This window comes from Capsella rubella, unplaced genomic scaffold (genome assembly GCF_000375325.1).
Source record: "Capsella rubella cultivar Monte Gargano unplaced genomic scaffold, Caprub1_0 scaffold_1, whole genome shotgun sequence".
In the NCBI taxonomy this organism is placed as follows: domain Eukaryota; kingdom Viridiplantae; phylum Streptophyta; class Magnoliopsida; order Brassicales; family Brassicaceae; genus Capsella; species Capsella rubella.
Window position 1 is genome coordinate 4762082 of NW_006238923.1, and position 27430 is coordinate 4789511.

A 27430-nucleotide genomic window follows, 5' to 3' on the forward strand; every position below is an offset into this window, starting at 1 on the left:
AGAAAAAAACAAATGAATGAAAGAAACCTTACTCTTTAATCTGCTTATTCTTGTAAAGAGAAGGCAAAAGCGTATCAAAACAACAAATGTAAAGAAAATGGTAAAAGAATATTTACAGAGCAGGTCAGAGAAGAAAACGAAAGAACATTTCTTTAATCTTAACGTAGTTAACAAGTCACTGTTTCCAAACTCGTAAAAGTAAAATCTTTGATCTTCTATTATGTGAACTCTTAAAAGTTTTTACTTATATGATCTTTCAAAACTTGCACGACGTACCAAGCCTCTGTCTATTCCTCAACGTCATGGTCTTACGTTCTGTGAAAGCCGAGCCAAGCAGCTCCTGGAACTTCTCCAAGAACACAACCCATACTACTTCTTTCATTTCTGCTAACTTCACAAAGTTTGCGCTCACCGGGAGCTGCACGTTTGCACTCTTGTGACTTACCAATGTTTTGTCTGTCTTGTCTCTAGGAGGAATAAGGAATCCAGATCCCATGTTGTTGCTTAGATTGTGGTTCTTCAATGATACTGAAAGCTTTGTGAGAGATCGAGTAAGTATTGCCTCTTCTTCGTCGCCTTCATCCTCCTCTTCTTCAATGATGCTCTCCTTGAGCTTTCCAAGTGAAGATTGTCCATTTGAAAACGGGTTTTTGATGAGTAATTCATCAGAGTCAAAGACCATGTCTATGTCGCTATAGTCGAGATCAAACTGAAACTCTCTGTCTCCTTCAAACTCTGACTTGGGAGATAAAATGTCTTGTTTCGCTGTTAATCTCTTTGCTTCAATACACACCATTTCTAGTTCACTTGGCTCTTCTTCTCCTGCGCGGAATTCCCGAGTCATCATCTCACCAATCTCTGCAAGACAAAGTCCACTAACAGCAGCTTCTTTAAGGAAAACCGTGCACAGAACTAGGACCCTGAGACAAGCCTCTCGAATCATTGGAAGCTCTCTTCGCAGCATTTCACAGTCTTTCACTGGATCAAGATTTCGTATGTAGTCAAGTTCTTCTTCAGAGAAAGGTATTGAAGCCTGTGGCCAATGAATCCATTCGAAGTAAGGATCTTCTAGTGTTTCTGGCAAGCAAAGTCCATGATCTATAGGAATAAGCTCAACTTGACCAAACCTCCCAGCACCACCATTATCAAGCTTCTTCACCAAAAGGTTTCCACCATGCCGATCTGTGTTGAGAATCCTTATGTCCAATATCCCAATGCGGTGCACAGAAGAGACTGGGAAGCTTGACGTCCCGTGATCACTGGCATCAAAATCATGCGGTACAAACTTCTGGAACGAAGCAATCTTGCTGCTGATCAACTTTTTCTTCTCACGAGATCTGTTCCCGTCCATTCCATCATTGACATTGAAAACAGAGTGTGTCATCTTAACAAGAGCCGTGGGAGGAACATTAGCAAAGTGGTCATAGTCAAGAAGGTACGCTGCAACTTCTCTATACCCAGTTTCCCCAACTCGCACAGAAGGCTTTAAACCAGGCTGCCCAAGTGTTTTCCCTGTGAAGCCTTTAGGATTGTTAGGGGCAAATGGTTCTTCATCCGTAGGCTTGACAATTACAACGCTTTGACCCTTTTCATTCCTAAAGTAGTAAGCCCCTCCAAGCCCACCATTGACAGGGATTGGTTCAACACCCATCTTCATCGCCTTGACAATGTCATTCGCCGTCTGCTTCAGCGACAGAAAGCAATACGAGTGACTGAGTATCTCAATAGGACCACTCAGATCTTTCCTCTGCAGGTCCTTTCCAGTAGGTGAAAGACACGGAGTAGAAGAGCTCCTGTGCATTAAGTTACGCTTAAGGAGCAGCGGAGAGTCATTCCTCACAGCACTCAAGTCATTCTTCAACACCATATCCCCAAAGGTCAAAGAGCTTTCCTCAGTAGGTAAGTTAAAGGCTATCTGAAGCCTCTTTTTGACAGTGTGAACATTATCATTACGGTCTAACTCAACCCCCAAAACACAGCCAGTTTCGGTTTGCACGAAAACACGTCTTCTTCCTGAAGACTGTTGTTGAAGCAAAGGATGCTTATACTGTTTCCCTTCCATCTTTCTAGCCCCATGAAATTCCCCTTTAAGAGGAGCCTTAAACACAGCCATGGCCATCTTCCAGACTCAATCGCCAACCAACACGGTTAAGCTCAACAAGGCAGAAGTGAAAAACAGAAACTTTTTAATCCTTTAGCACTACATCAGGTAAGCCATGCTTTGTAGGTAGTAAAGAAGATTAAAATCTGCATTAAAAAATGGATACAAAGATCAGAAATCTAGAAGGATTTGATTACTTTATACAGTTGTAACTTATAAAGCAACCTTCTTTTTTCTCGGCTTTTTACACGAATCCGTAAAATACTTGGAAAAAAACTTCTTCTTTCTCCACACTTCCCACGAGATAACATACATCTTGATCCAAGAAACTTTACACAATCGTTTGAAGAAATGATTACAGCAAATTTATTCACTTTACACAAAATCGAGAAACCAAACGGAAAAAAAAAACTAAAGAGATCAAAACCGAACAATGAATCAAATACATGGATTGAGAGATTTTTCGAAAGAAAGAGAAGAAAACGAATTGAAGAAGAACTCACCGGAAAGCAAGATCTGAAGAGGAGACACGCACATGGAAGACAGAGAAAGAAGAACACAATGAAAGCGTAGAAGAATCTTAGAAAAGAGGCTTCAATGGAGGGCAATGAATCGGTAAAAATCTGACTCAGTGAGTCACTGATCCATTAGCCTCTCGCTCGCTCTCTCTCTCTCTATCTCTCTATCGCTCTGCCTCCTTCGTCAACCTCTCAACGACGCTCTTTTTTTTTTCTCAGCGAAAAAAGTTACATCATATCCATTGCTATCTCATTTTTTAACCAGTGCCACGTCACCTTACAGTTTTAATTCTTTTTTTGTTTGTTTGTCAATTCATTAATTATGTTCTGTATGTTAGTTAATTCGAGGTATAATATTTCTTTTGCCTTCCATCTCTTGTGAGATTATAGATATTTTATTGAAATACTAGCAGTTGACCTACGCTCCGCGCGGGAGGTTTATAATTTTGTTTCGTTGATTTTTTATTTATATTGTGATAAAAAAAATTTTAATTGATTTTCAAAAAATATTATAATTATTTTCTCTTTAATTATTATCTTTCAATACTCAAATTTGGATTAAAAGCATTTGATTCAATTTATGAAATATCATTTTTTTATTTTTTATCATGTTATAAACTAATATTTCACTTTTTTTTTCCTCTTTATAATTTTATATATACAATTACATAAATGTTGTTTTAGTCTAGCATAAATTTAAATTTTACTTCCGTTTTAGTAACATATTTAAAATATTAAATTACGATCAATTTAAAATGACAGTTGAATTATATTATTATCACTAATAAAAACAATTAAAGTATTGTTTTTCTTATTTTAACATTTCATATTTTTTACATAATTTATTTTTATTTATATAAACTTTTTATTAATTAAATAAGTAATATAAATATGCACTAAATGAATATTTTAAATTTATTTTAATTTTTAAAAAAAAATGTGGCTTATATGGATGCTTAGGTGGCATTATGAGAAGAGAGAAAAATCTAACTTTATATATATAGATGATTGTGACATAAAATTTCACTGTCAGATAAAAAAAATATTACAAGAAAAAAGTCCTTTTGTTATTTTATTTTCTTTAATTAATGTTAAAAATTTAATATATTAATTGAGTATACCAAATTATCAATTTATCAAAAAAAAAAACTAATTTGGAACCGAAAAAGTATATAAATTTATCGAGGAATCTATGAAATTTTTTGTAATTAAGTGCTGACAAAATAAAAAGAAAGAATACATAAAATTGTAAAATTTGAAAGATGTTACCATAACTCTGAGTGAGAAGGGTCTAGAACAAGCAAAGAGAACCGTCCGATCTACAGATTCTCCTCTACATGAAACGAAAGCTGTTTGATTACTACATGATACGTGGCGGGTGTCTACAAGTACCACGTTATGACAAGTAGAGGGATTAAGTGATGATGTGTGGCCACTTAGACCGACTTACTGACGTATGTGACAGACAAGTTGCAACTAAACGGGCCTTGGAACTCAAGCCCATTACTAAATTGAATGTCACATTACAAAATGTATTTAGGTTTTGTACCTTGTGTCAGAAGCAACAAGTAGAACTGAGAACACAACATACAAACCCACGATGAAGTTATTGAAACTTACAATATAATTATTTACTGAAATACACAAAAAAGAAAATCACTCGTCTGTGTTTTTCAATGATCTGTAAACTGAATAGAACCAAAAAGTTTATCAAAAAAAAAAAAAACCTCTGTGAAAGGCAGAGTACTCCATCAGAATCTACAACAGAGAAGAAGAGAGTATTGTCTCCATCCTTTCTCCTTTCGAAGTTGTGTCTTATCAGATTTCACCATTCGTTCAGGACTAGTGTTCCATTCCGATTGCAAGCTGAAACAGAGTTTTAACAAAAGTTTTATAGAGTTTGTAGATAATAAGTTTGATAAGATATATATGTATGTGAGAAGATGTCTGCATATCTATACATTGGAAAAGCGAAGGAGCTTGCGCTGACTGTGCTTCCTTCAGATCGAACAGAGATGCTTCCGGAGACTGAGATTGGTCCAAAGTAAGTAATATGAGCTAAACCTGACTCTGCTTCAGAGAAACTCCTTTCCTTAATACCGTTGCTTGAGAAGAGATGGTAATCATAAGCGTCCTCAAGCACATCGTTTAGTCGTTGATTCTCTGATTCTGCCATTTCATAGGAAAGATATCTCAAGCTCTCTGCTACTGGTTCATCTTTTTTCTCCTGTTCTGTTTCACGGTCTACGTTTTCTTCAGGTCCATTAATGTTGTTTGTGTTGGGTGGTCTTTGGGAATCCTCCATTAATATAATATCTCGCAAGGTTATAGCTTCCTTAGAGACACTTCTTGATGTAGCTGTTACATCCCACGGTGGCACTTTTGAATCATCTTTAGCTTCTTTTTCTGTCACAATCACATTTTCTTGATTGAGTTTACTAGAATCTTGAATGCCAACACATTCTTCAAACTTGCTGTCTTCTGAGGATTTGGATTCTTGAGGTTTCGAGTTGATGTTGACAGAGTCTTTCTCGTTGGATAATAACTTCTCCTGCATCATAGGCATACCCTCATCCTGACATACATCCTTGAAGACATTATAAGTAACATCCTTGAAGTTACTAACTACGATCTCAGGCAATTCGCGAGCCATTACATTCTTGTCTATATAGAAAACCGGATGATCGTCTAGACTACCACGGTTGTCTTTTATGGCCTCATTCTTAGGGCCAATCTTGCATTCAGATGAATTTTGATGTCCTGACATGTTTCCAGCCTTCTCTTTGTCCTGTTCTTCACTTATTGAGCCATAGCACTCGCATCCAGTTTCTTTCCCATTGTCCAAGATCTTTGATTCAGTATAGTTTTTTAAAACTTGATCTTTGTCTGGCAGTCACAGTTGAGAAGAAAACTACTTGGTGTACTCATTTTTTCAAAACATTCAAAAGGTTTGAACAACAAATAGGATGGACTAACCTGATCTCATTGCCATCTTTCACAGAGCAGAGGCTATAATATCTTCAAACAGCCACCACTATATTTGAATGGTGTCTACAGGGAAAAATAAACGAAATGTATATTGAGAATTTTCTGAGTTGGGTCGTTGAGAGAGAAACAGAGTAAAAATGAAGCTGTATAAATGACAAAACTCATGATATATCCAGCCAATGATGAATGGCCCCAAAGACTTAAGGAAAGGAATGTGACTTCAATTATTTTTAGCAAAGATTAAACAGCCGTTTGATTAAACAAATGCACAGAGAAACATTTAATCATCAAAATACTTCACATGAAGGTTACCATGAATCTAGCAACTGAAGAATCTCAGAAAATTAAATTATAAACATTATACTAAACGATGGAGTCACATATATAAAGGTCTCTAAGTCCTAGAATTTGATCATATCTAGCATGCATCTTGCTCCATCTTACCTTTTCAATTTCTCGGAAATTTGTTAAAACCTTCAGAAGTCAACAGATGAATAGATATGAATATTTCTGAATGAGAAGGGAAAAAAGAAAGTATATATGTTTTAGTTCTCGGGAAAGCTAAACAAGGCCTTTCCAAGTTTCAAGTAAAGAAATAAAATCTGGCAGATGAAGAAACTTTTGGAGAATCGGATCTTTACGATATCGTGTGGATTTGACTTGTTCGTTTCATATGATCCCTAAAACTTTTAAAAGAAGACAAACAAAGTCAACTTCTATAAGAACAGCCAGGTTTTTCAAGTACAAAACATAGCTTTGTTTATGTAATGTCCCAAAAGTCAACAAATGCATACAATTTGAGTCTGGAGAATGCCTAAACTATGGTTTTTAAAACGTCTATTGGGACAAAAGAGTATAGGACATATATGTGAAATAAATTAGTGAAAAATGAAAATAAAGATTGGTTTGATTGATAAGAAATGGCACAATGGAAAAATCATTAGGTTGAAACCTCGTAAAGAACCAAAGATGGAAATAGAAATTAGTCACAAAAAACACATAAGCTAAGATCCTGACCGTCGGTTTAAACTCGAGTATTGGGTTCTGACAGCGGCCTTAAGAAAAAATCAAAAGCCCACAAGAAAAAAAAAAAAAAAAAAAAAACAAAGTTAGGGTTCGAAGAGGTGTCTCTGAGTTTAATTGATTTGGATGTAACTTGTCAATGGTTTTACCAATAGCTCCCGTTTATCGATGGGAAGAAGAAGTTGTTGTTTTACTGTCATGGGCTAGGTCAAACAATGATGGTCTTGAAACCAAATCATATTGTATGTTGCTTTCAATGCTTACTCCATCGGTTTTCCTGTTTGTTACGTATTTCCAGAGTTTAATCTCTATTGATAATAAATCTGATTATTGATCATCAAGGCTATATGAGGTTTTTGTGTGTGATGTAAATTGTTTCTTAAGGCACTTATAAAGCAGATAATGTCTCAAGTTTGCTTCCATTGGTTCCTCTGTTATCTCATGTTTTGTTTCACGGTCTATGTTTTCTTCAAGTCCATGAGTGTTGCCGTTGTTTGGGAATCCTCCATTGATAGAAAATCTCCCAAGGTTAAAGCTTTCTTAGAGACACTTGTTGATGTGGCTACTACCTTGTACAATTCAGCCTTGTCTTGTACTCGTTTTTAAACTTACATTGGTTAATGAAGCACATTAATTAATATTGCATCAAAGGAACATAACAACAGAACAGAACCAACGGTCTTATTAAGATGCAAAACTAAAACCCACTTACGCATACATAACTTTTTATATCATAGTCTCAAGCCTGAACCTTGTAATTTCTCCTCAATGATCATGTCGATTTTGGTCTCCATCTCGGGAGTTAGATAATTCTTCCAATCACCAACTTCACCTTTGCGGAAATAGCTATTGTTATCCACGTTCATCCAAGTTTTCCCGGTTTTGTTAACCTCCAAACCGCTCAGATTACGAAGAGAGCATAGTTCCAAGACTTTGTTAACCAATCCACTCTCTTCTTCTTCCTTAGTGAAAGGATAACCCAGGAACTCTGCAAGCCTCTTGACCTGGACATAAGGCTCTGTCTTCATTTCCTCGTACCTCATGAAAAGGACTTGCTTAGGGTTTTCCAAGCTGCCACTCCAATAGCTAAGAGCATGGTCCCAAAACGGATCGTAGAAACTAACTCCGCTACAGAAAGACTCGAACATTGACTCGAGAATGCTTCCAGCCACTTGTTTATTCTGATACTTGCACCTGAAATACCAACGCGATATCAACGCGTCTTTGACGTCCCGGCACAAGTACACAACCTTGCATGGAGAATCCTTGAGGCCCTCTTTCATGGTGTGCAAAGGCATGTGAGTCGAGAATAGACTCGGAGAAGACGTAGAGAACTTGGTTAGGTCTGGTGTTGCCGTTTTGAGATACATATCGATCTCGAAGAAGGGGACTATGCCATGAGGATTGTCGGATAGTAAAGGATGTGTCAGAGGATCATCAGAATTCTGTTTAGATCGCTCCAAGATTGCGATGGCGAGTGCCTTGAGCCAAGTGGTTCCGGATTTGGGGAATGAAGCCAGGACTATGTCCGAGTCTCGCGGCTGGAAGTTTGTCTGGAAATTGATGAGTGCTTGGAGAGTGTTGTAGTAATACCAACATCCTTGGTACTTGCAGAGCTTCCCTTGAGAGTCTCTTTCTCTAGGAAGTGAGGAGATCAGAGTCTTTGTTTCTTCACTTATGTTGTCATCTCTCAAGTTCATTGGAAGTTCAGCCATTTCCTTTGTTAATTTTGTGTTTTGTTACAATATGAGAACGTCGCTATTTAATATGAGAACGTCGCTATTTAATTCTGCAGTGGTGGGTCAAGTTTTTCATGTCGTAATATGGACCTGATGAATGTTTTATATTAAAGTAGCAAAGTTTTCTCTTCAAATTATCACACATATATAAAACCACCAAAAAGTAGTTTCAAACCAAGTAACAATATAATTTGCCTTCTGTTTAATTAAGTAAACGTTTTCCAAGTTAAAAAAGTATAGGCAAACCATAATTCTAATCGGTTTCTCGATATCCATATCGAAGATCATAATATTGCAGGTAAGAATGTAACCTAATCATGTGTTATTGTGTCGTCAAGTTAAAACTAGCCAATTGATTGAACGAAGTAGGAAGAAGCCTTAACCCTTTCTTGGTTCAAGCTGTTTGATTCTCTTCATATTTTCAACTGATATCGATTGTCTTAAAGCTTCAACTACCTCTCATCACTCGTTTGCTTGTCTTTTTGTAACTCTTATAAGTTTCGAAAACTCTTTGAGGCCTCTCTGTAAAAATCTCATTATGATATAACATACTATTGGGAATAAAACACACACTACGTACCATAAGGGTGAATGGGTATGTATGCTCAAGCCCATTGGATGTTAAAATACCAACGATTCCGCCACATTTAAATAAATATACGTATGCACATAATGCACATCCTCTCAAGACCATCTAGACTATAGTCCATAAAGATGATCGTAAGACCACCATTATAGGGGGTGCAAGATACCCTATAATATTGCTCTTATCAATCATATTTTGTCTCTCCAAGTAATACTATCGAAGAATAAAGCATCAAAAGAAGACGTCTTGAAGAATATTTATTTTGGAAGATTATAATTTATTGTCAGAAATCGTAATACTTTTAAGTTTAAGGAGTGTGTTAACATAATTCACATGTACTACAAATAAACTTATTAATTTAAAATATTGCTATAATTGTATGTACTTACGTAACGTACCCATTGAGTATCGCTCGTGTGTGTAAATGTTTTTCTCTAATTGGTTAAATTTCATTTTTGGATAAGAAAGAATCCACAAACATACAAGTTCCATCTTGTTCCTTCTTTTGCAAACACTGGAGAGATGTCGTCAGTGTAGAAGAAAAAAGTAAGTGATCCAGCACCACTTGTTCATGTACACCATAAATTCTTTGACTGCTAATCTTTGAACTTGGACACCAACGGCGTTGGATCAATCAATTATGGTCATTTTTATGTTTGTTGGCCTGTGACGTAATTGTCGAAACAGTTGAAATCCAACTAGATAAAGGAACCTACATATTTTGTTCTCAAAATTTCATGTACTATAAAATAATAATTAAGTTTTTAGTTCATCAATAATAAATGTGACCAGTGTGTGAGTATATATATATAACTTACATGCACACTTTGATTGTGAATTAGTTTGTTATAATATTTGTTTGTGAATTAGTTTGTTATAATATTGGTAAGTAGCTTACATTGTATTATTTTAGAACTAATTCAGAAATATTTACATAGACGAAATAATATAACTTGACACTAGGATGTTAGATATTACGAAATAATGAACCAATATTATAATGCATGCTTTTAAATATTTATTTCATAAGCTCTTTTCTATATTAGCATAGAGAGTTATATATTTATATATATAGAGTCCGTTAAAAACTTCATTTTAGGACCTTTACTTTTTTTTTGGTACCAACTGTTTATCATTATATAAATTCTCCCACCAAATTTGATCAATGGGTCACTCTTATCTTTATCGCCTTTTCCCTTTTGCCTTTGTGACCATAAAAGGATTTGAGAATTTGCATCATGACACCCCCAAAAAGGTGTGAATATTCATTGATGGTAACGTGGCATCACTATGAACACATAAGAACATATATAATATTGATAAGAGTTACAACATTAATATGAAACTGAATGATTCGTTCATAATAGTTAATCTTTACTCTAACATTTATAACGTGGACATATATAAGTCTATGGTATGAGATATTTTGTTTTCTTGGTTTAGGTGTAAAATTTTCCAAATAGATAAAAATGCTATTAGTTGAAGATATAACTTGAACAAAAACAAGTGAGATACTAATTCTTGGATGATGAATAACTAAGATATGAACCGGGTTTATACCGGTTCAGTTAACCGGTTTCTTTCATTCTATAAAGCTGACGCACCATCTTTCTTCTCAAACAACAATTTCTAATAACCAAACACATATATGTCAAATCTTGAAACTCAAGAAACAACAATGTCCGAGATCGCCGGAGATTCTCCACCATCAGAAGAGAAAATCAATAAACCAAACCGCGAGAGGAATGTCTCCGGCGAACTTGACGTCTTTGAAGCCACTCGATATTTCTCCGACTTCAACGAACCAACTACGATCGAGTCCCCAAGAATCCAAATCCAGAAACAAAGCATTGTTCTTGAAAACAGACAGAAGAGAGTACATCCTGAGACAGAGGAGGAGCTCTCGAAACCTAGAGCTGTCGTCACAAAGCCGCAGAAGAAGGAGATGACAAGTGTCGGCGCTAGGAAGCTAACAAGTTTCTTGAACTCTCTTCTTCGCTCAGCGGGTCTAAAGAAGTCAAAGTCGAAGTCAACGACGGAGGTAGAGACTCCACGAGGAGAAAGGATGAGGAGGAAGAGCTGCGTAGTGACGGCCACACACGTCGTAGCTTCTTCTCCTATTCCAGGTAACGGCGTGTGGCGTTTAAACGCGCGTAGGAGAAGCTTTGATGAGAAACACGTGAAAGCTTTGAAGAAGAGTGATGAGAAGTTGAACGTAAGGCTTTGTGAGAGTAAAGATCGAAATGTAGGAGATCATGAGACTGATGTAAACGGTGATTGCGACAGTGATTCAAGTTCTGAATCTGATCTTTTTGAGTTAGATTTGTTTGCTAAATCAAACCCTTAAATTAAGAACGGTCTCCGAAAAATAATCCTCTAATGTAAAACATTATTATGAATCGTTATTACAACTTCATTCTAGAATATATGACATAAAATAAAAAGTTTACACCACATTTCTGCTAGCTCCTCGATAGAAAACCAAAAAAAAAAAAATGTAATCGTGTTTTCTATGTGAAAACACTCTCGACCACTTTTATTTTCCACCTTAGTACAAAGTTATAGATTAGTCCATTCATATGTTTTAGGGGTGAATTCGTGTGGAAGCACTCGTGGGATACTTTATTCTGAAACTTTAGTCAGTTGGGAATCTACTAATAGTCAACAAAAAACACATAGCAGATAAGTTACAACTCTATACTTAGCCCTAACAACTCAATGGCACCCAACATCTCTTTTTTTCTGAAAGACTCAAGCCCTAGCAATCATATTTTCACCATAAACCATACAATTTCTCTAACTCTTAAATAAATTTTTAGTGAATTAAGCTGATGGGTCACCTCCCCGAACCATGAATCTTCATTCAATCATGTCCCAATCCCCACTGCTAACATTCTACAATACGCAATGAGTAGTCCTAACAGTTTCTTATATACATGACTAAATATTCATAACAGTTGTCAGAGCACGTTGTAAAAAGCACTATAGCTTCTAATAATTTAAAAGCAGCTTTAGAGCATGTTGTAAAAAAAAAGGTTGAAGAATGAAACGTATGGATTTGTTCTGTCCTCGGTAATCTTAATTTGTGAATGTGTAATTTATTTAAGGTAGAAAAAAAAGAAAAATCTTGATTAAGGTTTATGCAACTTTTAGAGATTAACCGAAAAGAACCCTTTAGATATCCACGAACTGTTAACTTCTAAACAATATTGCATTGCTTTCTTTTTCTTTTGGTTGATGAGTGCGTTAAATAATAGTATATGGTCCAAAAAAACATTATTGAAAAATTGAGATATTTTTTTTACTCATAGTATAACATATAATAATCAGTTTGACTAAATCAAGCAATGAATTTCATGACATAGATGCCATAAATGATTCTATATGTTTACGATTTTTCCATCGTCTTTTACTCTTTTTGGTAATCTTTTGGTAAATAAATATACTCAACATTTAGTCATGGACTCATATATTAAATTAATACTGCATCTTAAATAAATACCACTATATCCGTAATTTTATCCATAATAAAACCAACAAATATGCAAGAAAATATATATAATATAAATGTATTTGATACCAACTTTATATCATCATCTGTAGTTAAAATTTAATTTATAAGACTAATTAAAAATGTTTATATATGAATTAATATATTGTTATCATTTACTCTATCACATCAGTGATTTGAAAATTAGTCAAATATGGTTTATTTCCTTCTAAGGATAAATTTGACTAAGTGTGATCATTGTATTTTGATTTCCAATTTAGAGAAAAACACATTAGTCACTATTTAAGAGGTTACCCAAAGAAAGAAAGAAAGAAGAATTATTAAACCTTAAGGAAACATTTCACCAAAAAAAAAATTAAACCTTAAGGAAAAGTATTCTAAATTTTTGACAAAGACTTCCAAAGTTGTAATAAATATATTTAATCAGTTCTTTTGTCAAATTTATAGCAACGCTTTTCGCTACGAAAGTTTCATCTATCTTCTTGGTCAAATCTTCAAAGTCAGTAACAATGGCCAGTTTCAAGTTCGTCTTCGCTGTCGCAGTTTTGGTTATGGTTCATCCGGCAGCAATCTCTTTTGTTTCTTCCAGTGGCTCATTGGAGGTAAGGCATAGCAAATATTTATCTACTTTACAATTTTCTTAAAATAATCTGGTTATTTCCCCCACACCCAGATTCATAATCAATCTTGAGATCCTAAGATGTCATGCAAATTCTGAAAAAATCTGAGATATTCATCATCATAATATAATCTATATCCACATTTAATTTAGGGATATAGCTAGGGATATTGTCATTTATGTTACTACAAAATTTAAGGTTTTACTTCAATTTAGCTCGGCGATCAATGCTCGTCGGATGAAGATTGCAAAGTTGGACTTGGTTGTTTTAAATGCGGCATAGATATTGCAACATGCGTTAGATCAAACATCACTGATCCATTCTCCGTTGTGGTAAGTAAACACACAACTTTTGACCAATGCTTTTTTTTTTTTCCTTCAATATAAATTTACACACTACTTTTTTCTTTTTTTTTGTTGGGTAACAGAACAATTCAATGCCGTTTAATAAATATGCATTTTTGACGACCCACAATTCATATGCCATTGAAGGGAAGCCACTTCATGTTGCGACCCAAGAAGATACTATAGTTCAACAACTCAACGTGCGTTTTTATAATTCAATGTCTGTTTCTTAATTATTATCATACTTCTATAATGTGAATGTTATCTTAATGTTTATTTTTATTTAGAGTGGTGTTCGAGCATTGATGTTAGATACGTACGATTACCAAGGAGATGTATGGTTTTGCCATTCGTTTGACGAAAAATGCTTTGAGCTCACCAAGTTTGTAAGTCCAATTTCTATATTTCATTAACCAAAAAAGGGAAGGCACACAAATATATTTGCTTTTGAAAACAATTGTAGCTTTAAGATTTGTCTTTTCATTGGAAGAGAAAAAAATATCGTAACATGCAATGTTTTGGTATAAATGATTTGTTTTGTTATTATTATTATGTCACTTTAATAGAATCGGGCGATAGACACATTCAAGGAGCTATTCGCATTCTTGACAGCGAATCCCTCAGAGATTGTGACTTTGTTCTTGGAAGATTACGTCAAATCGCCAAACGGGTTAACCAAAGTGTTTACCGATTCCGGTTTGAAGAAATTTTGGTTTCCGGTTCAAAATATGGCTTTGGGTGGCCGAGATTGGCCGTTGGTTAAAGACATGGTCGCCAATAACCACCGGTTAATTGTCTTTACTTCAGCTGAATCAAAGCAAGTGACCGAAGGAATAGCTTACCAGTGGAATTACGTGGTGGAAAACCAATGTAAGTGTGATGAAGATACCAAATATCCGGTTTAATTTTATAGAGATAACCGGTTGATTGATCCTAATGTGATATTATTTGTCGTCAGATGGGGACGATGGAGTTAAACCAGATGAATGTAGCAATAGAGGAGAATCTAAACTGTTAACCGACAAAACCAAAGCGTTGGTTTTGGTAAACCATTTCAAGACAGTTCCGGTTAAGTTGTTGACTTGTGAGGAAAACTCTGAACAACTTCTCGATATGATTAAGACATGTTACGTGGCCGCAGGGAACCGATGGGCCAATTATGTCGCCGTCAACTTTTACAAGGTAAAGGTTATTAGTTATAGTATATATATATATATATATATATTAATATTAATATGGTTCAAAAACATAATGGAGTTATGAATTTTAATTATGTTTTTATTTTTGCTTGGGTTTGAAACAGAGGAGTGATGGAGGAGGAACATTTCAAGCAGTTGATAAACTAAACGGAGAGCTTCTATGTGGACGTGATGATGTGCATGCTTGTTCATTTTAACAGTAATTAAACAACACGCAATAATCTTAAGCTCCCATTAGTTTACAGATTATCTCTATTACAAAATATGAAATGTTTTTGATTTTTTTTTCAAAGTTTTTTTTTCAAAATATAAAATGTTTTCACATCTCTATATGTACAATATAATACATTTGATATTGTATGGCCATCTTTTTATCATTGGCGGAAATTTTTAAAAATAAATTAAAATAAATGATATTAGCTAAATGAAGAGATTAGCCCCAAAAGTTTGAAACTCCAATTTGAAAATATATTTTCTGTTTTAAAGATTTTTAAAAAAATAATAAAATACGAGAAAAATAGTTATACTTAAATCAAAAATTGTAGAGCATGACCGTTGAATTGAAGTAAAGTGAGATTCTTCTGGATCGTGTCAATACTATTGTTATTTATCATAAGCCCTCAAGTTTTCAAGATAGGACAGGGACAAGGTCTCTACAAGACATGTATGATTGGCAACTTACTCAAGTAACAAAACACAAGAAAAACTGAATATAATAAGAAGCCTTGGAAAACATGAGAAGAAAATTATCTTTAAATTAAACTGCACTAATGTTAGATTACAATGGTTAAATAAATTAATTTGATAGAGCAGAAAATAAACTTTGGAAATAATAAACACTGTCTCCGCCAGTGGTAGGTTTAAAGACAAAATCATAAGATTTGGTATGGAGATTATGTATCACCATTGCTTGCAAGTTCTCACGACCATGAAGTAATAGCTTATTCTTCTCCAGAATTGCTATTGGAATGAGTGCGCATTCGGGTTCCCCCAACCAAGAAAAGGTTTTGGTGAGATCTAACGAACATATTTGCTTCCATGTGCCTAAAGAAGAGTCAAACGACCATATGACTTGGGATGACCAGTTTTTCTCCGTTACGCACAAGCGGTTATCGAGGATGCACATGGTGTAGTTGTGTGGGTTAGATACATGGGGAAAAGGAGTTTTAGAGATGACTTGAAAAGTTTCGGTGTGAAGATCCAGAGATAATATCTTGGTTTCTTCTTCACAGGCGGTGTACCAATAAAGTGACCCATCCAAATACACGGGTTTATGGTAAGAAAGCACCCGAAGAGGAGAAGCAGGGGAAAGGTACCTCCAAGCTTTGGTGCTAAAGTCGAAAACTTCACAAGTAGTAACATTGTCTAGGCCATATTCAGATGAATTATATAACCAAACGGGTTTGTATGTGCCCCTGACTTTGTCTTTACCAAATCCAAGCTTATGATGTAGGATAGGGAAATCTTTTTTCATGAACTTGTCGAGCTTGAGCTGTTGAAAGCTGGAAAGAGGTAAACTTTGTTGCCATCTAGTTGCAGGGTTGATTACAACACCCGGTGTGTTGACACAATGGAGACATACGAGGCCGTCACAACTACCATAGCAAACTGCACTGCAACTAGTAGGGAGCTTGACCGTAGAAACTATGGACGGACCAAAGTCAATTCTCCTAGGAGGTTCACCTTCTTCAAGGGAGATGAAAAGGACATCTGGACCTCGTGATTGCTTGCGACGGATCAACTGTCGTTCCTGAAAACGGTTGGATACGATTGTGGACTTCCACTGCTTGGATACTGACTTGAATCTCAGCAGAGACTTCACAGGAAGTCTCTCGAGGATGAGCTCTACAACATCGTGTGGTAGCAATTCCACACTAGAGCGATGTCTTTTTAATACAAAACTCGAGCTTGAGCGACGTCTTTTCAGCATTGTCTCTTGCCTCTTAACTGATCAAAAGAGATGATCTCGAGGGATTTATACGTGAGCTCGAGCTTGAAATTGGAAAAAAGGGAAAACTTCCAAGTCAGTTTTGGTCTTTCAAAAAGGAATATATATAATCTCCACTCTTTATTATCTCTATCGAAGATTTTAATCGTTATTTTTTAAAAATAAATAAATCGAAACTCAAATATCTCAAAGCAAAAATGATACGGATTTCGTCAAATCAAATCAAAATTTTAATTGTAATCACATTGAGTGTACCTTAGGAAATGTTTGTATTAAACTCTTCTTCCTCCAGCTTTTCCAATCCCGAGGGCTCTCCCCCTCTCATTAGAATAATCTGTATTCGATGTTGGTGCAGGATCTTAGAGGCGGAGGAGAGATACAGAGATATCTACCGGGAAACTCAGACACATCTCTTGCAACCCTATATTGTCTTATTCCTTTTTATCATTTGGGCTTTGCTTTGCATTTGGGCTGAAGACCAATAGCTATGGCTTCACAAAAACACAAAAAAAAATAAAAAAAATTAGTTATATTTACAAAAAATGTAGTGCTACGAAACAATTGTAAACCTTTTTTCTTATGAAAGAGGGAAAACAGAGGAAACAAGTAATTAACTTGGTCGGCAAAATATTTTTTAGATTTGCTTCAATCCAATATTTTTTAGATTTGCTTAACATAGATTTTTAGATTCAAATCAAAAGGATACTGGATTGAAGCAAATCTATATAAAAAAAAAATTGGTATATAAAGCAAAATAAATATCTTTAAAAATTGAAACGAACCACAAATTCTGCATTTTTTCTCCCCTCCGAAACCTATATAGATATTTCTATTTTTTACAGAGTAAATATTGTATAATAATTTTGGTAAAATTCCTAACAAAGCAAAAAAAAAATATTTTAGTCATGAAAAAAATTCAATTAACCCATACATTTTATGAGTTAGTTTAGTAATTAACTTCTAAATTTGGGTTAATCTAGTTTTTCCCTAATTATTATTCCTATATAGATCTTTATTTTTGGTGAAATAGATTTTTTCCCTAACAATTATTATCCCTATATGTAAATTTTAGGAATTTCTAGTTATTTAAAGTACTAAAATTTAACAAATAAAGAAAATAAGAATTTTTAATGAACCAGTGCCAATTTTTGTGTGAATTTTGAATTTACTTTCTGATTGGTTATAATATTTTTTCTAATTTTTACAGATCATATATTTGACAAATAATTTTAGATTCTTTAATACGTTTTTTTTGGTTGGGCAAACAGATTTTAGTACGTGTCTAAACATATGCGGGCTTGAAGAGACAGAAGATATAAATTAACGAAAATAATGTGCAATCCTCTTTTTTTCAGTTTCTCTTTCGGCTTGACAAAATGTCAAAACGAACAGAACCTCTAGTTTAATTAAACTTCAATCTAACCAAGTAAGACAATCCTCCAACTTCTGATCTTGCTTGGGATGGGCATGTAGCCTCTCGCTATCTTCATAGAGGTTGAGGGTAGATTTTTTCTTGAAGTTGATGACAGTTGAATAATAACAAGAAGCTTTCTTGGAATTGTTTTTTTATTTTTTTTTCTCCACATCAACCGTTTTACCGTAATAGACTTACTAGATTTGGTAGTTTTGTGAAACTTGCTTGGTTAGAAAAGTAAAAAACAAAAAACCGTGGAACATATGTCTCGGACGCACAATTTACCCGAAAAAGTTCCCAGTTTGCAACTCTCAGAACAAAGTCAACATTATAACTAAACAAAACACACAAAGCTGTACTGACCAATACATTAGATTTCGTCACAAAGATTTGGGGAAAAAAAGTCAATAGATTGTAGATTCAAGGATCTCGAAGGGCTGTATTATTGGGCCGAACCACCTAAAAGCCCATTTATATCACAGAGAGAGAGAGAAACAAAAAAATCGATATTGTTGTTGTCTTCTACTTTTTCCAATTTCTCTGAAAAGGTTACGGAGAAAAAAGGGTTGAACAATGGCGGCAGTTCAACAGCAGCAAGCGATGCAGAAGAACACGTTGTATGTAGGAGGTTTAGCTGATGAGGTTAACGAATCGATACTTCACGCTGCGTTTATACCTTTCGGTGATATCAAAGACGTGAAGACGCCTTTGGATCAGGCGAATCAGAAACATAGATCCTTCGGATTCGTTACTTTTCTTGAGAGAGAAGACGCTTCTGCTGCCATGGATAATATGGATGGAGCTGAGCTTTATGGTCGTGTTCTCACTGTTAATTATGCTCTTCCTGAGAAAATCAAAGGTGGTGAACAGGGTTGGGCTGCACATCCACGTACGTTTCTGATTACTCTTTCCTCTTCTCCTTTTGATTTCTCCTTGGATTTTGTGAAAATTTGGAGCTATTGGTGATTTTGATTTGTGTTCGTTGGGGTTTATGAATGAGTTTGGCATTGGGGGACTTGTTGAAAATTAGGTTTGCAATTATTGTTTTTTTGTAGATTCTGAAATTAGATTTAGTAATATGCTCTTCGATGTTAAGAAGTTGGTGAGCTTCATGTCTATGATTGTGATGTTAGTTTCGTTCATGACTCCACATGTTTTGAAAGTCTATGATGGTTTACTTGCTATATGTAAAATTTACAACATGATTGATCTGTTTGCTTCTTGATAGTTCGTTTTTAAAAAACTAATGAGGTAGGCAGAGAGACTTCTTTATTTAAGTCTTGTTGTCTAACAATTGTGACTGCTTGGTTTTGTTGCTTTTTTTTCAGTTTGGGCAGATGCAGACACATGGTTTGAGAGGCAGCAACAGGAAAAGGAAATGCTGAAGATCCAAGCTGAGAATAAGGCTGCCATGGAGACTGCTGAGGAACTTCACAGGAAGAAATTAGCGCAAGACCGACAAGGGGAGATGGAAGAAGATACAGATGTCAAAGACGATCCTATGGCTAGAGCCGAGGCTGATGCTCTAAGCAATGACAATGCTTAATGAAAGTAAGCATTACCGGATTCTCTAATGCACCTTGCCCTGTAGGATAAGATGTGTGTTTTCGCCTGAGTGTGTCACACTATCACCTCATAGAGTTTTGAGGTTAGATTGTTTCTCGCTGAACATGTGATTGTTATAGTTAATAGATTTTGTAGTTCTGAGAAACTTGCTTCTTTAGAAAAGTAAAAAAAAAGACAACCATTTTTCTAAACCGGATGCTCTTCATACAAAAAGGGTCATCACTGATATAAAAGGACCATTCTCTTTTGGAACAAATAAGAAAATCTAAATCCTACTCGGAAAATTTAAACCTGGTCAAGTTTAGACCCCGCTGGTTTATCCATAAACCAGATCAGATTCCCGTTGCTTGGGTGGACTAGCCTTGCAGGCAGGGACAAAGAGCTCTCTGATATGGGCAAATCATCGATAGCTAAGTGGATAGCATTAGCTTTGGATTCGCCTGTTGCTATTACAACAACATTAGCAGCTGAGTTAATGACAGGCAAAGTGAATGTAATTCTCTCTGGTGGCGGTTTAGGAGAGTCAGTTAGGAATGTGACCCAATCGTCCTTCACCACAAGTGCAGGGTGGTTTGGGAAGAGCGAGGCTACATGCCCATCTGAACCCATCCCAAGCAAGATCAGATCAAACTTGGGACAATCACTGTTATCAGACGCAGCCACCGTTCGTGTTCTCACCATCTGCCTGATGGCGAACTCATACTCTGCTGCAGCTTCCTCTGCTGAAACTGTGTCGTTAATGGAACATATATGTCTTGGAAACACATTTACCTGAAAAAAAAAGAAGTAAAGTTAGAACACTCTCAGAACAAACAAAGTCAAGATTATAACAAGACAAACCTCACACAAAGCTGCATTGACCAAAACCATGATTGGATTAGTTTTCTTCTCAAACAAGCGATGATTGGTGCAAAAAAAGTCAATAGATTGCAGATTCAAGAAAAGCAGATAACCACACGATTCTTCCACCTAGAAGTTATCCAAACATCTAACCTTGGAGAGGAGATTGTCTTTGGCGAGCTTGTAGTTGCTATCGTCATGACTCTTAGCTACTACGCGCTCATCCGCCCAAAAAACATACCATTTCGCCCAATCCACAATCTTGTCGTAAGGCGGCTCGATCAATTTTCTGTTGAACAGTCCATTAAGAAGATGAAATCAATGAGACTGAAAATGAAATCTCAAAAACCTGTAAGGTAAAATTGAATATATATATACCCCATCAAGCTAATGAGAGAGCCTCCTGATAACACAATGCAGAAAGCACCATGGTCTTTAATTGATGCTTCTGATATCTCAGCTATATAATCTACCAAGTCAATACTTAGTTCCTCCAAATTCTCATGAACCCTAATTTCTCCTCTGTCTTTATGAGTCCAAGTAAGTGCCATTATGCTTCCTCTGTTTTTCCACCTCAGTTTTTTCAGCAACTCTACATGTAAACAAGAATCTAAACTCTTAAGAAAAGAAAGAGATCAGCTTTGGACTGTAAGAAGTACTAACACTCACATTTTTAAGGAAACAGAGATACCATCAAAGCTCTACATAAACAATGAAACTATCCAACTCAATAAATCATAGTAAAAATTCAAATAAATAAATAAACCCTAAGATGAAAAAAGAGAGGGAAGAGAGGATTCTTACAAAGGAGTGAGAGAGATGATGATATGAGTGAAACAGGTTAATGATAGATAGATAAGATTTGTACAAAAGCACCCAAATGATAATGATTATATAATTGCACCATCATCAACAACAGATAGGCCACATCTCTATATACATTCATATAGATATGCACGATATTATATATATTGGGTTGTGTGTGTAAACAAAGGACTTTTATATAAACTAATAACGAAAATGCCTCTTGGGAGCGAAGAAGAATTAGCAGAGAGATCAAGAGATTTCATTTTACCTTCTGGGTTACCACGTGCATATCGTGATAAAAGTAAAAACACACACACATAGAAAAACAAAAGGTTTAGTTAAAAACAATAGGATAATTAAGAAAATGGAATTACCTGCAAAATTTTTGATGAATTTTAAGGTTTTTGAGAAGAAGAAGATTTGGTTTGGTATTTAAAAGAATTAAAGGGTTGAGACGAAGATTAGTTGTGCCATTATATTATCTTCTTTTTTTTTTTTTGGAGGGTTTTTTTTCATGGAATAATAATAAGGAGAGTAGATGTGAATACAATAAATATAAGAAATCCAAAACAAGTAACCAAACAACTGTCAGTTCCATAAAAAAGACAAATGGACCAATCTCTTCTTATGTCTTGTCCAAAAGCAAAGTAATTGTGTGGATAACTTCGTTTTTTCTTCTTTCTTTTTCTCTATAATTTTCAGACTTTAAGAGTTGCTTACTGATAGTAATTATCTCGCTTATCAAGTTTAGTTAATTCGTCAAGACTCAAGACTACTACTAGCCTACTAAAGTTGATAAAGAGAAGTATTATTTTTATACGTAAGCTAATGATAAAAACGAAATTACGGGCATATCGAAAGCTCCACAAAAATTGATATATGAACACTAACCTTATCAGCTGCCCCACTTTTCAGGAATCTTAGGCACACCACCATAATAGATTGATGTGAATGTGGTTGATAAGGGTAAATGGGTAACTATCTTTTCCGGTGAGGATTGGATTTTACACCATTTTAGGAATTGAAATCACACGAAGGACCCAAAAAGCACTAGTAATGTTTAGGTCACCCATGTATCCTTTGTTTTTTTTTACACTATTCCATTTTCTGTTTGGTGAAAACAAACAAGAGAACACACATGTTAATGCTTAAATAGTTTAATTATATATATTATGCTATCTTTTTCTTTTGTTTTTGTTAACACCAATGACATATTTTAAGTAATACATAAAATTTTGGTGGAAAAGTAAAGTAGTTAATCGAGATCACTATACTTCTTAAACTACAATATCTTCAATTTTAAAATTTTCTTTTCTATCATGTCAGTTTGTGATTACGAACCTCAATCACTTCTTATGTTGACAATAATAAGCCATATTTATCAAAGTTAAACTTTACATAATAATAATTAATCATATCTAATGAACCACTAAAATGAATAGTTCGTGATCGTTACGTATGAACTACATCAAGAGGACCAGTAAAGCTTTATTAATTATATGCTAGCATAAATGTAATGTTTTACTATTCTTTCTTTTTCTTTTCGAAGTGATAAAGGATTGAATATTAACGGGTAAGCCACTCTGCTACTTACATTATCTAGAAATTTTGAGGAAGAATTAATGCAACGATCCTAGTTTTGTCTTATATTTATATTCATCAATGTATGACATCCGTATTCGTTCATTCTGAAAGAGGAGAAACCAACCCAATAAAATGTGTGTACATATGGTTTGGAACAAATGTGAAAGAGCCACTCAATATTGAGATAGCGAGATGGAGACTAGTACCAGCAAGATCATATCTTTTGGGAAAAATACACACTCTTCTTGTCACCATCACGTCGTGATAACACACCTAAATGAATCATGCTGTGTCACTCACCGATGGGTTTAAGTGTTTAACCAATTATATTCCTAGAGACATAACTGCATAACTAAAATTATTGAAGATGAATCATATAACTTTGTTTTTAGTATTATACTAATTAAACAAGGAAAAATATAACAATTTTTTTTTATATATAAAGAAAACAATATAGGAAACAGGAAAAAGAAAGTACAATGATTGTAAAAATATGGTTAGAAAATTGGTAGCACATGGAAACAACACCGCATTGCTTCCCTGACATGTTAAAGAGACCAGACAAACTCCCAAGTTGTGGGACACATGACTTCCCCTTCTTACATTAGAGCTTTCCATTTTGAATTGAAAAAAGAAAAAAAAACTGTAATGATTATCTTTCAGATAATAAGTAAATACTATCAGATTCATGACGCAACATGATATGTAAACGAAAGTATATGGTAACATATGGATCCAAAAGTATATTTGATTGTGATGATGTATGGTTTTTTTGGCAAAGACTTAAAAGTTATTGTCAGATCAAAATCATATGAACACCGATTATGAATTCATGATGAATACATAAGAAATAATTATAAAACCATCTTAAATAACCACTCATTCCGTATCTGGATTTTTAATGATCCACACCTAAACCATTAAGGTCATGATAGTGATCTTAATAGCATGACCTTAATAGCTATCCAACATATATATATATTATATACGTTTAGTAATACTAGGATTCTTGGTTATAGCAGCTGAAAATATAGGGCTATTTGTTTTAGAAAAGTTTATAAATTTCATTTTGGTAGATCAATCATAGTCTTAGTGGGCTCTAGACACATTAATTGAGGCCTATCACAAGTTTAAGACCAGAAATTACTTATAATTTTTCTTTTCATTCCGTATGTATGTTGGTGATTGCGCCGCAATGAAAGTTATTAAAGGAAAAATAAAACATTGTCTTATGTAGTGTGTCGTCGTTACTCGTTACGAAGGTTGTTGTAGTTCAAGTCATCACAAAGCTTAGGCTGGAATATTAATTACTTAGATCCATGCAAGGTGCTAGGACCTCGATTAGTTTATTTATCGGCTATGTGGCTGCATATGGATTGTCTCTTATTGAAGGCCTTGATTTTCATAAGAGAGCCCATTAACATCTTAACAAATTTTATTCTGTTATATATCGTACAATTTTTATATTTAATGATATTTGGAAAATGACGACTTCCCAATTTTTTCTTGCAAAATAAAAAGTTGTCTTTTTAGGTTCTTCCGTATCACTTTTTCATTTCAACTCTTCATCGAATTTTTGCAAGGGCAATTTGAGAAATTGTAACATTTTAGGGTAAAAACAATGAAATAAAATATAACTTTGAAACCTCTTAGAGTAAAAATAACACTCATGTACACTAGCAACTGTACTCATCATTTTATTTTATTTTAAATTTTTTAAAGTTTAACTACTTAAATATAACTTTTTTGTTGTACTCTATGGAACTAGAGGCGAATCTAATGAGAAGTAATCCAAATCTATTTCGAGAATACAGTAAGTTTGTAAGATAAACAAGGCTTAAATAATTATAGATTTCTAATTACGTACTTAGCCATATATATATACTGTATACAACTTATATACTTATTCTTGAGAGTGCTATTGAGTAATGAGTGGCGCAGAAAAATACATAGCCTTTTTGGGCTTTGAAGTATTAAAAATTTGGTAATCATCGATTGTTATAAGTTGCAAGTGAATATCTGGCTTTAACAAAAGCATATAAATTCGGCTTTTAAAAAAGAATCGTAATCATTAATTGAGCCACTTGAAAGATCATCAAAGCAAAAATAAAATAAAGATTAATGATCTAATTAGTGTCTACAACCCTAAGACAAAGGATCCAATTCTTTTGTCCAATGAGAGGCAGAGATTATCCAAGAGAGCTCTTAAGTATACAATCTTATATTATGATAGTTGTTGGAATGAATGCAGATTTCAAAAATAGACTAGTCATAGTTGAATAGTCTTAATTTAAACATTGGACAAAAAAAAACATCTATCAAATACTAGATGCTCGTACATAGGGTGATTTTTTTTATAGGCAGATTCTCCTAAATAATTTAGAATGCTTTTAAGTGATAATATAAATTACATGCTCTCTTGAGAAAGTTAAATAATGCTATTAAAACAAACAATCCAAAAAAGTAATCTAAACATAACAAACAAAGTAAGTACTGTGGTAGTAATTAATGGAATGAAAATGGAGACTATAACTTACATGATTATATACATATAACAACAATCAATTTAACTGTACAATTTGTCTAAAACTTTTCCTTTGCATATGTGTTTTGCGGTCATAACTAAGCATCATGTTTCAAATATATATTTTCTATAGATATATACCTAAATATTGATCAAGCATCTATCTGACGATTGTAAGACCTTATATATAATATATTAGCTAATTACCTAGTGAATCTTATAAGAAAGCATACATTTTTTTGTGACCACATAATTAATTTTCATTTTATTTATTCATATTTCTCACATTGATCCTTTGGTTCTAATGTGCTTGTGATGGATCAATCATATCTATAATGAAAGAGATATCAAGAATCGATGTAGGGGAATATGGAAAATTTAAAGAATGAAAGAGATGTGAGAAAGCAACTTGCACTTATTTTTGGCCTAATGAAAAGTTTTATTTGTTGGATACTTAAATCCCTAAAATGTGTATTCATATCGTTTTGTCGTGTGATAAGTTTATCACCTTCGATAAGAATGTTTGTTTATATGTTCGATATCAGCCGTTGATTATACATGTGATCGTAACGCTAGTCTGAGAGAGCAGAAACATAATTTTATTATCGAATTGAAATATAGGACCGCTAAAACTATATATACCCAAACATGTTGAACTAATTATGTAACACTTTTATTTATCATAAAAAGGCAAACATCTTTTTCTTTTGCCAAAAGCATATAAACCCTAGCTACCCTTAAGGCTACTTAATCGTTTAATGAACGCTAAGAAATACTCAAAAATTTTCAATCTTGTAATGATTTAAAAGATATACGAACACGTCACTCCTAATATTCCAATTCAGTTGTTTTAGATCATCTATCTCAAATTTATTTTGTCTAGATTCTAAATATCATAGTTGTATATATTATCTAATGTTATTATGCGGCTGAACCACCGAACAAATACAATTGAAAAAATAGTAATAGACGAATTACCAAATACATGAACGTATTAAAATGTGTTTTAACTAAACATAAAACACATTCATATTAAACAAACAGAAAACACATTTCTCTTATGAGCATAATAGTTGTTGGTTTGGGTTATAAAATGAGCATTGTAGTAAATGTACACGTATCAATGTGTATGAAACGAAAGAGAGAAATACAGCTAATATATATATACATGATCCTTCTATTTTTCTTGACGAGCTTTTTCCCATATTCTTATTCTACGATGTATAATTAAATTAGGAGTGCACTAGAGTTGTTGTTAATTAACTACTGAATTGTACTTTTTGATGAATAATTTTTTTTTGGGTGTAAAAGGAAAAATGAATAGTTAATCACCGATGGATAGATTCATAAACAAAAAAGAGGAACGTCGAGGATACGATCTTTTTTTTTTGCTAAATGTCGAGGATACGATCTTGTAACATATATTAGTGCAAATGACGCATAAGTTCTATCTAATCCATAATTGCCTATACACATAATGTTAATAAAATTGATGTAAGCTTTTTAAGGGTGTTGAGTTCCTATCGGACAAACTATATTCTTCCAAAAAACAAAAGAGAGGAATATATATTGAATTATGATTCTTGTTCTTGACTCCTTTCTCTCTACGTCATTTTCAAGCACATTTTCAATTTAATATTCATCTTTTTATTAATATGTGGTTTATAATCTGACAATTCACCAAAAATATGTTTTCTCATAAAGAAAAAATGTTGAAGCGATCTTTTTTGTGTGCATAGTATTATACATATCTGAATATTAAATGGTGTTTTATAAGATATAATTTCCCACATTTTAGATTGGAAAACTTGATCATGTCGTAATGATGGATCAGCATGTGTAACAAGAGAAGATAGTTGATTCAAAAATAGGGTGTAGTATTATAAATTTAGAATAGGTCGTCTAGTGGTTATTGCCCGATGATTTACTCACATGTTAGATATATGAATCACGTTGATCAACATGCTAACATATCAAGTGATTTTTTTCCATCTATGATCATATCATTACTCGGTTTCCTTTGATTTCTAGCAACTCAGCTTTTTAATCCAATTCATGAAACTTTAGTACTTGAAGAAAAGTAAAATGAAAACATAGATATTTTGGAAAGAGGAGAGT

At 34.1% G+C, this 27430-nt stretch overlaps 8 protein-coding genes across 14 annotated transcripts; 3 read left to right on the top strand and 5 right to left on the bottom strand.

Annotated features, from left to right (window-relative positions):
• Positions 1–17: 17 nt before the first annotated feature.
• On the bottom strand, positions 18–3012 carry LOC17898451 (phosphatidylinositol 4-kinase gamma 6). 2 transcript variants are annotated; one of them, XM_023789258.1, is made up of 3 exons: positions 2605–3012; positions 2327–2430; positions 18–2247 (listed from the first exon to the last, which is right to left on the bottom strand). In XM_023789258.1, exon 3 carries the CDS (start codon positions 2117–2119, stop codon positions 257–259), a length of 1863 nt encoding a protein of 620 aa, XP_023645026.1. In that variant the 5' UTR covers positions 2120–2247; positions 2327–2430; positions 2605–3012; the 3' UTR covers positions 18–256. The 2 variants fall into 2 exon arrangements, with proteins under 2 accessions (XP_023645026.1, XP_006307009.1); XM_006306947.2 differs by lacking the exon at positions 2327–2430.
• Positions 3013–4145: 1133 nt separating this feature from the next.
• Positions 4146–5611, bottom strand: LOC17900901. The gene is made up of 3 exons (XM_006305160.2): positions 5596–5611; positions 4581–5505; positions 4146–4485 (listed from the first exon to the last, which is right to left on the bottom strand). Exons 1-3 carry the CDS (start codon positions 5609–5611, stop codon positions 4371–4373), a joined length of 1056 nt encoding a protein of 351 aa, XP_006305222.1. The 3' UTR covers positions 4146–4370.
• Positions 5612–7339: 1728 nt separating this feature from the next.
• LOC17899222 (cytosolic sulfotransferase 1) lies at positions 7340–8345 on the bottom strand. The gene has a single exon (XM_006303731.2). The coding sequence runs from the start codon at positions 8343–8345 to the stop codon at positions 7362–7364; it is 984 nt and encodes a 327-aa protein (XP_006303793.1). The 3' UTR covers positions 7340–7361.
• Positions 8346–10601: 2256 nt separating this feature from the next.
• On the top strand, positions 10602–11373 carry LOC17900848. The gene has a single exon (XM_006304099.2). The coding sequence runs from the start codon at positions 10604–10606 to the stop codon at positions 11300–11302; it is 699 nt and encodes a 232-aa protein (XP_006304161.1). The 5' UTR covers positions 10602–10603; the 3' UTR covers positions 11303–11373.
• A 1602-nt stretch (positions 11374–12975) lies between these two features.
• Positions 12976–15003, top strand: LOC17897849 (PI-PLC X domain-containing protein At5g67130). Its single transcript, XM_006306111.2, has 7 exons — positions 12976–13068; positions 13302–13418; positions 13514–13630; positions 13718–13816; positions 13997–14300; positions 14389–14612; positions 14734–15003. Exons 1-7 carry the CDS (start codon positions 12976–12978, stop codon positions 14824–14826), a joined length of 1047 nt encoding a protein of 348 aa, XP_006306173.1. The 3' UTR covers positions 14827–15003.
• Positions 15004–15368: 365 nt separating this feature from the next.
• Positions 15369–16955, bottom strand: LOC17897141 (F-box protein At1g11270). Its single transcript, XM_006305031.2, has 2 exons — positions 16833–16955; positions 15369–16621 (listed from the first exon to the last, which is right to left on the bottom strand). The coding sequence occupies exon 2, from the start codon at positions 16557–16559 to the stop codon at positions 15426–15428; it is 1134 nt and encodes a 377-aa protein (XP_006305093.1). The 5' UTR covers positions 16560–16621; positions 16833–16955; the 3' UTR covers positions 15369–15425.
• A 1549-nt stretch (positions 16956–18504) lies between these two features.
• LOC17898804 (peptidyl-prolyl cis-trans isomerase E) lies at positions 18505–19748 on the top strand. Its single transcript, XM_006304181.2, has 2 exons — positions 18505–18880; positions 19320–19748. The coding sequence occupies exons 1-2, from the start codon at positions 18565–18567 to the stop codon at positions 19535–19537; spliced, it is 534 nt and encodes a 177-aa protein (XP_006304243.1). The 5' UTR covers positions 18505–18564; the 3' UTR covers positions 19538–19748.
• Positions 19749–19818: 70 nt separating this feature from the next.
• On the bottom strand, positions 19819–21693 carry LOC17898004 (probable 6-phosphogluconolactonase 1). 6 transcript variants are annotated; one of them, XM_006304048.2, is made up of 5 exons: positions 21202–21563; positions 21067–21098; positions 20776–20989; positions 20551–20686; positions 19819–20328 (listed from the first exon to the last, which is right to left on the bottom strand). In XM_006304048.2, the coding sequence occupies exons 3-5, from the start codon at positions 20946–20948 to the stop codon at positions 19843–19845; spliced, it is 795 nt and encodes a 264-aa protein (XP_006304110.1). In that variant the 5' UTR covers positions 20949–20989; positions 21067–21098; positions 21202–21563; the 3' UTR covers positions 19819–19842. The 6 variants fall into 6 exon arrangements, with proteins under 6 accessions (XP_006304110.1, XP_023632791.1, XP_023632790.1 ...); XM_023777023.1 differs by lacking the exons at positions 21067–21098; positions 21202–21563 and adding an exon at positions 21579–21693; XM_023777022.1 differs by lacking the exon at positions 21067–21098.
• Positions 21694–27430: the final 5737 nt, after the last annotated feature.

Excerpts from the sequence above, each read along its gene's own strand:
- LOC17897849 (XM_006306111.2), top strand. The coding sequence starts at position 12,976 with ATGGCCAGTTTCAAGTTCGTCTTCGCTGTCGCAGTTTTGGTTATGGTT. Across the intron at positions 13,069-13,301 it reads CTTCCAGTGGCTCATTGGAG|CTCGGCGATCAATGCTCGTC; the intron begins GTAAGGCATAGC and ends ACTTCAATTTAG. Across the intron at positions 13,817-13,996 it reads GCTTTGAGCTCACCAAGTTT|AATCGGGCGATAGACACATT; the intron begins GTAAGTCCAATT and ends TCACTTTAATAG.
- LOC17898451 (XM_006306947.2), bottom strand. The coding sequence starts at position 2,119 with ATGGCCATGGCTGTGTTTAAGGCTCCTCTTAAAGGGGAATTTCATGGG.
- LOC17897141 (XM_006305031.2), bottom strand. The coding sequence starts at position 16,559 with ATGCTGAAAAGACGTCGCTCAAGCTCGAGTTTTGTATTAAAAAGACAT.
- LOC17898004 (XM_023777023.1), bottom strand. The coding sequence starts at position 20,948 with ATGGCACTTACTTGGACTCATAAAGACAGAGGAGAAATTAGGGTTCAT. Across the intron at positions 20,687-20,775 it reads TCTCTCATTAGCTTGATGGG|AAAATTGATCGAGCCGCCTT; the intron begins GTATATATATAT and ends ACTGTTCAACAG. Across the intron at positions 20,329-20,550 it reads AAGACAATCTCCTCTCCAAG|GTAAATGTGTTTCCAAGACA; the intron begins GTTAGATGTTTG and ends TTTTTTTTTCAG.
- LOC17898804 (XM_006304181.2), top strand. The coding sequence starts at position 18,565 with ATGGCGGCAGTTCAACAGCAGCAAGCGATGCAGAAGAACACGTTGTAT. Across the intron at positions 18,881-19,319 it reads GGGTTGGGCTGCACATCCAC|TTTGGGCAGATGCAGACACA; the intron begins GTACGTTTCTGA and ends CTTTTTTTTCAG.
- LOC17900901 (XM_006305160.2), bottom strand. Across the intron at positions 4,486-4,580 it reads AGCTCCTTCGCTTTTCCAAT|CTTGCAATCGGAATGGAACA; the intron begins GTATAGATATGC and ends ACTCTGTTTCAG.
- LOC17899222 (XM_006303731.2), bottom strand. The coding sequence starts at position 8,345 with ATGGCTGAACTTCCAATGAACTTGAGAGATGACAACATAAGTGAAGAA.
- LOC17900848 (XM_006304099.2), top strand. The coding sequence starts at position 10,604 with ATGTCAAATCTTGAAACTCAAGAAACAACAATGTCCGAGATCGCCGGA.